The following is a 12,113-nucleotide window of genomic DNA, read 5'->3' as shown; positions in this document are numbered from 1 at the left end:
CATGACAACCAACACAGACCTTGTTTTCTGTTGTACAGGAGGATCAACAATAAAGCATCTTTTTGCCACCATGCATCATGTTGGAGCGAATGCACTATCCAACAAGCCACATCTCCATCAAAGAAAAAGTTTGTGTAGATGAAAACATGTCAGTACAGTGCAAATACAGCATCAATCAAACACTCAATCGTTATCATACCATCATAAGTCCCGCTCTCCAGCAATAATCCACTCTCTTCCAGAATGCGAAAATCCCCGAGGCTGATAAAATTATAGTCCACTCCAGGAACTTCCCCATCTCTGGGCAGCCTGGTGGTACCTTCCAATAAAACAAACACAATTAGACACTGAACTAGTTCTGATTTAAATATCTAACACCCACAGTCCTCTTTCTCTGCAAACTTTGTGCCTGTCTAAACAGCCTAAGATTGAGCAAAATAAAAAATGATTGCCTGGCTCGACTTCAGCATTTCCCTCCAGAACAAGTTCATCCTGTTATAAATTGCCAAACTGTAAATAGAACTGATCCCAGACTCCCACAAGCACGATCCGGAAACTGGGATTCTGAACCAGAACTGTAAAACTGGAAGCATTAGATGGAAGATGGCAAACAAGAGTTTGCCAATTTGTGGTTAAAGTGGATGAAATAGCATGTGCTTCATGTGATCTGAGTTTAAAAAGAACTTAATTAGGCAAACCGAGAAAAAGGCATTACATCATATCAGATATGTTATTTAGTGTTAGTCAAGCAAAGTGTAGTCACAGATTGCAGTATTCACTGGGGAAATGGTGACACATAGATTGGGTGTGAACAGACTGTATAAAATGAAATTCTGTCTCTGAAGGGTTGTGGAGTTTTGAAAGTGTGTGTGTGGGTAAAAATATAACTTTCTCATTCCAGTTTCGATAATAAACTCTGCCAGAGCTCATATGGGGGTTGTTTATCGCAAATCTTTTATCATTTTCACACCCTTGTGTCATTTAAAAATGATATGTTTTACTTTCATAAATGGAACAAAAAATATTTTTTTTACAATTTATGAGCTGAATTTGCAGCATGTTTTAGATCAGGGTCTCTCAAACTGGATTTCGCAAAATGGTTCCCTGGTGGTTCGTTGGGGAATTGCAGGGGGTTCGTGGGTTGATGAAAAACAATTAGTTAATAACAAATAAATCATAAAATGTAAAAAAAATAAAAATAAAACACTTAGTTACAATAAGGATGGATATTTTTGTTTGTTTAATCTGCGACCATTACACAACATTACAATATATCAGAAAACTAAGAATGTGTGTAAAATGGACAGATACGTTTTATAAAAGAAAACTACCAGATAAAGGTTGAGTAACAGGTAATAATAACAATAACTATGGATGAAAAATACATGTTTTTAAAGTTAAACATGCAAATGTGCAGTTTTGGCGCCACAAGCGAACCAAGGGGTGCTTGGCCACTTGAGTCCCTGTGTCCCCTTACTTCTTGAAATAATAATAACTTGATATTAAAAAAATAATTGTTGCGTTTAAATGTTGCATGTGTCTGCAGCAGGCACTTATTTTGAAAAGACACGTGATGCACACAGGATCTCTCGATGTGCAGAACACATATTTTGAAATGATGAACCACATACATGACGCGCTACATACATTTTGTGACGAACTTCGCATCGTGCACCCTCGAAAAAAGAAGTCACGTAATAATAACAATAATAATAAGGTGAATGAGGTATGCCCCCCAGTGAAACATGGAGGCCTCCTCATTCTGAATTGTCTGGCAGCGACCCTGCAAATATTTGTATTAACTCTTTCACCGCCATTGACGAGATATCTCGTCAATTAAGAGAAAACGCTTCCCCGCCAATGGCGAGATTTTCCGTCTTTCCGCCCTTCCGCAACTTTTTAAACCCGGAAGTATTGCCCTATGGCAAGCGGCTGCATGTCCGTGTCTGTTTTAAAGATCGCTCTGAATGGGATCTCTATGAAAAGTCCGTCACAAAAATGGAATTATCCCTGCTTTTTGCTCAAAATGTGGTTTTTGAACGATTTACTTTGTACGAATTAGCCAACTCGTAAAATACATCCAAATTCATATGAGATCAGGAAAGCTATTTTTATCTTTCCATGTAGTATTCCTTTAAAAATGTTTAATGCACAAGTAGGAGTTCATCCTACAATTTGTCTGTTCTGTGTGTATTTTTGTGTAAGTTTGTGCTTGCTTAAAAATATCAAGAATTAACTGTTTGGAATTAATTTTGAAGGTGGGTTGTTTAGTTGCGAAATCCTCATAAGAGACATCTGAGGGTGGCATTTCTTGCGAATAATAGGCCAAAAATATAATATGACATTTCTGGAGTCTGTTCTTGTGTGTGCTGGAAAATGCCACCAGGCTCTACTGTCATCGGAAGGACATTTACATTACATGCAGCACAATAAAATGAGAGAGTTAAGTGTCTGTAGAGACCTCACTCGAAGTAAAGAGCAAACAATATTAAAAACTGACTCCTTTACATTTTCCCCGAAGATCTACTGTTTAAATGCCAAGAGAAGACTGGGGGGTATCAGCACTGACTCGATGTGAACATCCACCGGCAAAGTTAAAAGGGTTTAACCTGTCCAAGATCCAGAAAACATGGTAAAAGGAGAGGGCAATCTGGCCTTGTTTCAAGATGAACTGAGCAGGTTCTGGTTGGAAAAATTGCCTTTTCGGAAAAATTATTCAGGATGCACTGACTTTCCGTAACTCATTTCCCGCCAGCCATTTTTTGAAAAGTTGCCTGCCAGCATTTTTTGTGATTTTTCAGAAATGTTTCATAAAGGAAAATTTTCTTCTAAAATATATAAACATACAAATATATCAAATGGAAGAACAACAAACAATAAACAAACAAACAAAACGGGGGAAAAAAAAAACGTTTCATCCTATCTATATTTTTTTCTTTGCTTATAAACTCTTAAATGTGGGTGTTTTACTTTAAAAATATTTTTTAGCAAAAAGTTGAAATAATTGCCTTTTTTTTAAGGAACTTTATTTAGATATCAGATTCAAAACGATTATCAAAACATACACAAATTTGTAAATTAAGTTTTTTTGCGTCAGTTTTTTATAAATTGAGTAAACCACCTAGTGGATAATCACGGTATTGCAGATTAACATAAAAATTAATCAGGAACATGTTTTTTCAATGCAAATTCTTTTAAATGACGGGATAACTTATCAATGGCGGGGAAAGAGTTAAAGGAATAGTTCACCCAAAAATGAAAATTCAGTCATCATTATTTTTCTTCTTTTTTGGTATCCATTTAATTTTCCTTAAACACCAACAATACCATTTACACTTGTCGAACCCATGACCTGTGCTAGCATCAGTATTTTTTATTTTTTTACAGCAAAAGTTTTGTTTGTCAAACCCACAGACTGTAAAAGAATGGACGCCGTGTCCGTGACGTCACCTATAGGTTTGTCTTTTTAAAGCCAATAGTAGGCGTAGCCTTCCGTCGCCGTCCTGGCAGCGCTTTACCGCTCCTCACTCATGGATAATGGGAAATTCACCTGTCACTCAAGTTGCCACGCCCTTAATTAAAAAAAATTACCCTCACATTTGTCATGAAGGGCAAAATTTGCTATACAGTATAGACCAAAAACACTTGCTACCACACAGGCGGTAAACATTTATTTCTGTTATAAAGTCAGGCTTTTTTACATGGGGGTCTATGGGATTGACTCCCTTTTAGAGCCAGTCTCTAGCTGCCAGTCGATGAATTGCAGTTTAAGTCACTTCCGTGTTGGCTTCATGATAGAGATTGCAAGGTTGCCCCTTGGTCAAACCGTACCATTCAATCTGGTGAATATGCACAAAAAGACTAAAATAAACCAAGAGTGTCATGCACTGTTTGATGATGAACAGGTTACTAAATAACACAGTCTGTTATATCGTCATTCGCCTCTGAAGTGGAAATGCGGGCCGGGTCTGAAAGGGGTCCAGAGACCCCTCGGGCGAGCACCTGCTCTGGCAGTTTTCATTGGATGAGGGATATAAGTGGCACCCTGGGCTGTTCTTTATTTCCCTCCATCAGAGAAGCTTTTAGGAACTTTTGTTCATAGCTCCATAAAACAGCTTTGTGACTAAAAGCACCAGAAGCCCTCCGTCTCCCTTAGCTTCTTTGCTTTCCATCTCTATCTTAATTTTTTGCAGGTCTCTGCTTTACCACTTGAGGGTTTTCTCTTCATTTACTGATTATGGTAAGGAGAGACAGAGAAAGAGTAAAGTAACTAGGCCAAGTGGTTCGGCACCAGAAGAAATGCTGCACTTATACTGCTGGCTTGGTATCCGCTGGAATTCTTTGTTTTGCTTATCTCATTATGTGTCGTCTTTAATGGATCGTCCCAGGTCGGTTAATTTTCTATAAATGCTAAAAAGTAGCTTTACAGTGGAAAATTATCCCCTATTTCGCTTTTACATTTATGACCTTGACAGACACAGTGATTTATATTTGATCAATCTGGGTGTTCCCTTGGGATTTAAACCTTCACAGAATTCACAGTAAAATACAGTGTTAAGCAAAAATGTATTTACCACAAATACTATTATTAGACAGCTTTGGTGTAAAACAGCTGAGTTTACTTTAATAAAATGTACAAATAAACAGAAAGCTAGTGTCCGCTGGCTGTATTCTGTGTTGATTAAATGGGTCATATTAGTGATTATTTAATCGTTTTTCCTAAAGTACTTACAAAGTTTCTTGCACACACATTCAAAATTTAGTTTGAAATTATTTTCTACATTCTCTGACCTTTAAAATAAAAAAATCCTTTAAAGTAATAATAAGAATGATATCAAATCAACATTTTATGTTACTTTAACAAATTAAGTTTAAAAAAAAAAAATATGTCAAAACTTAAAATAGTAGGTTGAATTGACATTTTTGACGGCATTAATTTTTACAGTGCATGTGAAATGTGACCCTGGATCACAAAACCAGTCAATAGTTTTAAATTGATATTAATACATCATCTGAATAACTACGCTTTCCATTGATGTATGGTTTGTTAGGATTGGACAATATTTGGCTGAGATACAACTATTTGAATACCTGAGGGTGCAAAAATATTAAAGGACAAGTTCGGTATTTTAGACTTAAAGCCCTGTTTTCAGATTGTTTATGATGAAATAGAATGGTTTTGACTGAAATTTCGACATTTTCGGCTGCCCTGAGAATTTTCGCGTGTTTGTGTTTCAGCTCAGACCTCTACAATGGGTTTAATGGTGCACTGGAACAATCCTTCCTAAAATGCATTAAACTTTCGTTTACAAAGACGTGAAACTCACCGAGTGGTCAGGGGTGTTCACTGGTATGCTCACACAAAAATCGCTGCAAAAGATGCTTTCCAACAGCTGTTTTAGCATTCGTTGTTAACTTGTGGACCTATTTTCCCAAACGCCTCACACCCGTACATTCTTCCGCTTAGAGCTTGAATAATAAACACTCCAGCCCAGGTGGTGGCGCTAATCCGCCTTTGCCAATTGCAAGAATAGAAACAAAGTTCCCGGCGCGGAGTAATACCGTACCTCACAGCACATCTAATACATGTCAATGGAGTTGGAAAAAACTACGATAAAACCTGTTGGAATGCGTCTTTTGGAGCGATTTTTGTGTGAGCATATCAGTGAACACCCCTGACCACTCGGTGAGTTTCACGTCTTTGTAAACGAAAGTTTAATGCATTTTAGGAAGGATTGTTCCAGTGCACCATTAAACCCATTGTAGAGGTCTGAGCTGAAACACAAACACGCGAAAATTCTCAGGGCAGCCGAAAATGTCGAAATTTCAGTCAAAACCATTCTATTTCACCATAAACAATCTGAAAACAGTCTAAAATACCGAACTTGTCCTTTAAAGCAACAGTATGTAGGATTGTGGCCAAAACTGGTACTGCAATCACACAACTGGTGGCCAATACACAACATGACAACATAAACATCAGTTGAGGGCTGCAACTCCACTTTTTAAATTACAATATCCTGGCCAGATCACTGTTGTGTGATATAAGTATTTGAAATGAAAATTATTTCTTAATGTCTAGTGACATGTCAGTGACATTTTATAATTAATTGATATACATTTCTTACATACTGTTCCTTTAATATTGGGAAAATCACCTTTAAAGTTGTCTAAATGAAGTCCTTAGCAACACATATTACAAATGATAAAACATTTTACGGTAGGAAATTTAGAAAATATTTATGGAACATGATCTTTACTTATCCTAATGAGTTTTGCAGTAATGACACTATTTCTCGCTTTACCTGACCGAGCAGGGCAAACAGGTGATGTGCAAAGGTTATGACGCGCAGAAGGTTATGCATTAATTGGTCTTACATCAGTAAAACGTAGGAGTTCAGTAGACATGTTTGATGTTTATATTCAGTGAACTTTTATTTCAAAAGATCAGGGTCAAATTTAAATTCTCTTTCTATGATTCTCTTTACAACAGCTACTGAGTTGGACTCCAGCAGCAAAAATTATTTTTTAAAGTGTTATTTATACATTATTCATTAGCAATACAATATAACCTAAATCATTTATGCTGAGAGTCATTATGCAAATCAGGTAATGTTGCAAAGACACCCACAAAATTAGAGCTCTTCGCGTAAAGCAGGCCAGTTGTGAGTGCCAGATTGTGGGGAATGCAGTAGACTTCACAATCTGGCATACTTCAATGGGACTATGCAGCATCTGTCCATCATTGCGATCCAGACATTTCAATCTGTGTTTTAAAATGCCAAAAGTATGCTTGACTTGAAAGCTTGTATAGATATGTTTCCAGTTATAATGCTCCTTCGCATTCATTTTTTTTATTTATGTACATTCCTAGCTCTATTGCATTAGCACCCATATAGATTCAGATCCGAGGAACAGACATATTGATAAAAAATGTATACATTAAAATTCACTGTAGGTTGCTTCGGATAAAAAGTGTCTGCCAAATGCATAAAAAATCTACCCACATGACTTTCTTAATGGCCTGGTGCGATTAATGCTGCATTATTGTTGCCTATGGAAATTCATCTAGTTTTATTAAAAAAAGAGATGTTTTGCATGTAACATTGGTAGCATAATTCATCAAATGATGAAGAACATTATCATAACCGGATTCACATACAGAAACCAGACTCTCAACTATACTTTTGGTAAAGACACGCTAGGTCAGCAATTGCATTGTGCATATTTTATACATATTTTATGATTTGCTTAAGTCTTTAGCTAACCTGGCACCAAAACAAGGCAAACAGCATGTCAAAGTAAACATCGCTATAAGCAGGCGGATTTCATTATCGCTAAATTCCCCTCAGAGCTTTGCATTAAAATACTGCATGGTAAAGTGGTAAATTCACTTCTCGGGTGTTTTACGACACGTTTGTCACCTGTCGAATTATGCAGAATGTGACATAACAAACTAACTGAATAAGAATTTTATGAGCTACTTGCTACTGCAATTGAACGAAATGTTTGTCTCAAAGATCCACTGTACAAACTGCATGTGGAGATCACATCAGGGTGGCTGGTGGACCAGATGAACAGGAAAGTATTTGCCTGAAGTGATGCTTGGTCTCCCTGGCCTAACTAATATAGAAAACAGTGAAAAACCTTCACTAAAGACCAAATGAGAAAGACTGAGAGCTCGAGAGGAGATTTGTGGAGATACATATATTTGTATAACAGAATGTGTTCATTAATGCCATGTAATGCAATTTAATGCAGTGTAATGTAATGTAATGTAATGTGCGTGGTAAAGACTTTATTTGGACTTTAAATGCAATTTTCTCAATATTTAGATTTTTTGGCACTGTTATGTTCCAGATGTTCAATTTATTGTATCTCAGTGAAATATTGTCATATCCTAACAAACCATACATCAATGAAAAGCTTATTTATTTAGTTTTTTGGATGATGTATAAATATCAATTTCATAAAATTGACCATTGAGGGTTTGTGGTCCATGGTCAAATTTGTTGTTTAAAAATTTTATGTGATGCCTTAAAATAATATTAGTTGACGCAACTACTTTTTTTGAGTTGAGTACGATTTTTAACTCTTTCCCCGCCATTGACGAGTTATCTCATCAATTTAGAGAAAACATTTGCATGAATAATGTGTCGCTTTAAAAAAAAAAATTGTTTAAAAAGTGTATGTGATGCCTTAAAATTTTGAGTTAATATGAGTTGACGCAACTACTTATTTTAAGTTAAGTACGATTTTTAACTCTTTTCCCACCATTGATGAGTTATCTCATCAATTAAGAGAAAACATTTGCATGAATAATGTGTCCCTTTTTTTAAAAAAATGTTTAAAAAGTGTACGTGATGCCTTAAAATTTTGAGTTAATATAAGTTGACGCAACTACTTTTTTTGAGTTAAGTACGATTTTTAACTCTTTTCCCGCCATTGACGAGTTATCTCATCAATTAAGAGAAAACATTTGCATGAATAATGTGTCCCTTTTTAAAAAAAAATGTTGTTTAAAAAGTGTACGTGATGCCTTAAAATTTTGAGTTAATATTAGTTGACGCAACTACTTTTTTTGAGTTAAGTACGATTTTTAACTCTTTTCCCGCCATTGACGAGTTATATCGTCAATTAAGAGAAAACATTTGCATGAATAATGTGTCCCTTTTTAAAAAAAAATTTGTTTAAAAAGTGTTAGTGATGCCTTAAAATGTTGAGTTAATATAAGTTGACGCAACTACTTTTTTTGAGTTAAGTACAATTTTTAACTCTTTCCCCGCCATTGCAGGTTATCTCGTCAATTAAGAGAAAACAATTGCATGAATAAATCTGTCCCTGATGAGTTTTTAGGGTAATCTGTAATTACTTACCCAATTTATAGACCCTTTTACAGTTGGTAAACATTGTGATGTATTTGGGCGTGGCTTAGCTGGAGGCAAAAAGAGCCACGGAGGCAATGTTTTGGAGCATGTTTTGGATATTTCCTATATAACATATGATTACTTACGGTGGTTTGGGAAATTTTGTCCAGATTACTAAAATAATATGGATTATTTTAAGAGACAATTCAAGGGATGGCACACACATCTATCGTTGTATGTTTGTTTAACATTTAAGCTAAACAATAGCGCGGTTGGCGACTTTTCACCTATAAAACAAAAACTTGCTGATTTGTACTAGATAAAACCAACACACCAGTACATATGCATAGATTATTTTACCTGATATGAAGTGTGCACTGCAAACATGAGCATTATTTATGATCAAACCACAGTTGTCTTCTTGATTTCTGTGAAGGAATGTCTGCCGGGATCCGATAAAACTCTATTTTTGAACCAAAAATGCTGTTTCTTCTATTCTGGCAGCCAAAAACACAACAAGATGACATTTTAAAGTCAAAACCTCAAACTTTTAGTGCGACGGCTATGAGTTCCTACTTTTTTTTACCTCCAGCTAGAGCGGAGACGTCATGTTGACGTAGGCGATAAAGGGGTCTATAAAAACTGAAACAAAACATTATTTATTAATTTAACACTGCGTTTATATTTTGATAATTGTTCTGAATCTGATCTCTGAAAAGTATTTCAGCTTTTTGCTAAAAAAATTTTTTTTAAAGAAAAATACCCATATTTTTTAGTTTATAAGCAGAGAAAAAATATAAATAGAATGAAAGATTTTTTTCCTGATTTGTTTGTTTCATTTGATATATTTTATATATTTTTTGAAGAAAAAATTCTTTTTTTAAACTTTTTTAAAAGTTTTTTTTTACTTTTGTGAAAATCACAAAAAATTCTGGCTGGCAACTTTAAAAAAAGACTGGCGGGGAATGAGTTAAGCTGAATTTAACGGCAGCACGGACACCTACTTTTTTTAAGTTGAAACAACTAATCAATTTTTTTACTGTGTAGAGCAAGTGTATACGTGACTTACATGGAATGGTTCGCAGGTAAAGGTTGTCTCGGATGATTTGCTGCAGTTTGTGGTCGATTGATCCTTTTTGGAACTGCAAGCTAAGATAATGCCTCAAATCACTGTTCAGTACTTTACCTGCAGAGAGAGAGAAAAAAAGATAATCATTTATAAGTGATTTCAAAGCTAATAAAAAAGTAGTCAAGCTAGGCATTAAATCCAAAGAATACAACCTAGATTCACTCTCAAAGGAGAAAATTGTATTGCTCCTCTGTTAAAGTTAAAGACCCTTAAGATGTTTGTTTTAATATTTCTTAGGAGAAAAACATAACTGTATTACAGTTAACACTTTTCTTGTATGCAATACCCACTATTTACAATCCAATCAATTTATCCCAATGTATTAAATCAAGTCTCAAGTATCATGTTGCAGAAATGTATCAGAAAAGGGGCTGCCATTTTTTTTCATGATTCAAAATATTACTTAAGCCTCATTAATCTAATTGCTGTCTTGGAGAATCAATTGAGAAAAAGAAAACTTTCTACGGGTAATTTCACACGTACAAAAAGTACTTCCAGTGCCCACTTGTTTTTAAGTTTGTTTTTTGGTACTTTCTAAAACTACATCTACATCTTACTTTGCCCAACCACAAAAAAAAAAAACACACAAGTCTCTCACAAGGTTTGCTAACTCAGAAAAGACTTCACAAACAAGCTGACACAGTTTGTGTCGAATGAGACTCTGAAAAGTGAAACCTAATGAAACTCTCCACGCAGAACTTTTAAAAGCTCAAACTTTCTCGCTTTGCCTCTTTTTGACAAACTCCAAAGGCTCTAGAAAGTTCACAGAGAAGCTCTGCAGAATAAAGTAGCTCTGTGGAAGAAGACTGTGCTTGTTTGCTGATATGCAGTGAGGGCGAATGAGGCGAGGAAGAGAAACGGAGTATATAAATAAAGAGAGACCAACAGCACAAGAGAACTAAATTTTTACCTTGATTCATTGAAATAAGAGTTTAATGTACTATGAAAACATACTAGAACTTTAAAAACTCATAACCTGACACCCAGAAAATGTTTATATTTGACAACCCAGCATTTTTGGTTGAAACAACCCAGCACAGATCAAATTACAACCCATGGGCTAGACTCGTCCCTTCATGACCCAATGCTAGGTTGACAGGACAACTGCGTAAAGGTTAATGTAAGCGCAACATGGTGGCCCCTATAAGGTAACTTATATAACTGTCTTTAAGACACCTTTCCAGTGTAGACGATAAAAGACAGCGAATAAACCGGAGGTCATGTTTTTATCAGAATTAGAATTAAATCCATGAGCATTGGATTAACGTAATAACTAATGATGCTTTCAGACCAGCCGCGGTAGAGGCGTCAAGCGCGCGTTATTTCATGTTAAGTCAATGTAAAGACGCATTGACGCGCGTCTGGAGGTCTCGCGGCGCAAATGAGGCGTTTAGCACGGCGCGGTAAATGCGATTCCGCCTCATTCGCGCGTCTAGTTCACACGAATGGGGCGAATTGAGCGTTGCCACAAAAACACGTGAGTTAAAAAATTTGAACTTTGGCGGAAAAACGAGCTGCTTTAACCAATCAGGAGCTTGCTCTAATAGTGACGTAATTAGTGGAAGTGAGCGGAGTCGCAGAAGCCCCTCCCATGATGCGAATTTCCGTGTGAATGTCTCGATAATTAGAATTGATTAAGAACAAAGCGAGTACACTCAAAATGTTCAAGCGTCCAACTACGCATGGTAGATGCCTCAAAGGCATCTGGTGTGAACCCAGCATAAGGATGCAACAATGCAGTTAATAAACGGTACAGTACATATCTTGGTTTTTAAACCACTGTTTTCGGTTCAGATGACATAGCCCATTAAAGTGTTTTTACATTATTTATGCTTAGGCGACAGAAACAGTGAGACGTTAAGAAGAAAACTAAAGGTGCCTGCCGTGGCAAAATTCGAAAGAAATAAAAACTAGTGTAACCATGTTTTAAAAGAGCCCACCCCGATGTATCTACGACACTCTGCTGCAGAGATATAGGTCTTGCTAAGAGGATGCTAGGGGCACCTCGGTTTGGTTGCAAGGGAATAAATTGTCATCCACCAGTGGTTAATGAGCTTCTCTTCCATGTTGGCATAGATTTACAATTAAACTGAAATTTCAATCTACTGCCAGTAGGG

The 12,113-nt window shown here is 36.1% G+C and overlaps 1 protein-coding gene across 6 annotated transcripts in view; it reads right to left on the bottom strand.

Annotated features, from left to right (window-relative positions):
• The window catches only part of magi3b (membrane associated guanylate kinase, WW and PDZ domain containing 3b), a 137,414-nt gene that overhangs the window by 51,114 nt on the left and 74,187 nt on the right, over nucleotides 1-12,113 (bottom strand). For 5 of the 6 annotated variants that reach the window (XM_065279710.2, XM_065279707.2, XM_065279708.2 and 2 more), the window contains exons 2-3: nucleotides 9,937-10,053; nucleotides 200-319 (exon numbers count right to left, since the gene is read on the bottom strand). In XM_065279710.2, coding sequence (XP_065135782.2) covers nucleotides 200-319; nucleotides 9,937-10,053 — 237 coding nt within the window. The remainder of the gene's footprint in view (nucleotides 1-199; nucleotides 320-9,936; nucleotides 10,054-12,113) is intronic. The other variant, XM_065279709.2, reaches the window with a different exon arrangement.

Source organism: Paramisgurnus dabryanus, chromosome 7 (genome assembly GCF_030506205.2).
Source record: "Paramisgurnus dabryanus chromosome 7, PD_genome_1.1, whole genome shotgun sequence".
NCBI lineage: Eukaryota > Metazoa > Chordata > Actinopteri > Cypriniformes > Cobitidae > Paramisgurnus > Paramisgurnus dabryanus.
This window is presented reverse-complemented; position numbering and strand designations above follow the sequence as displayed.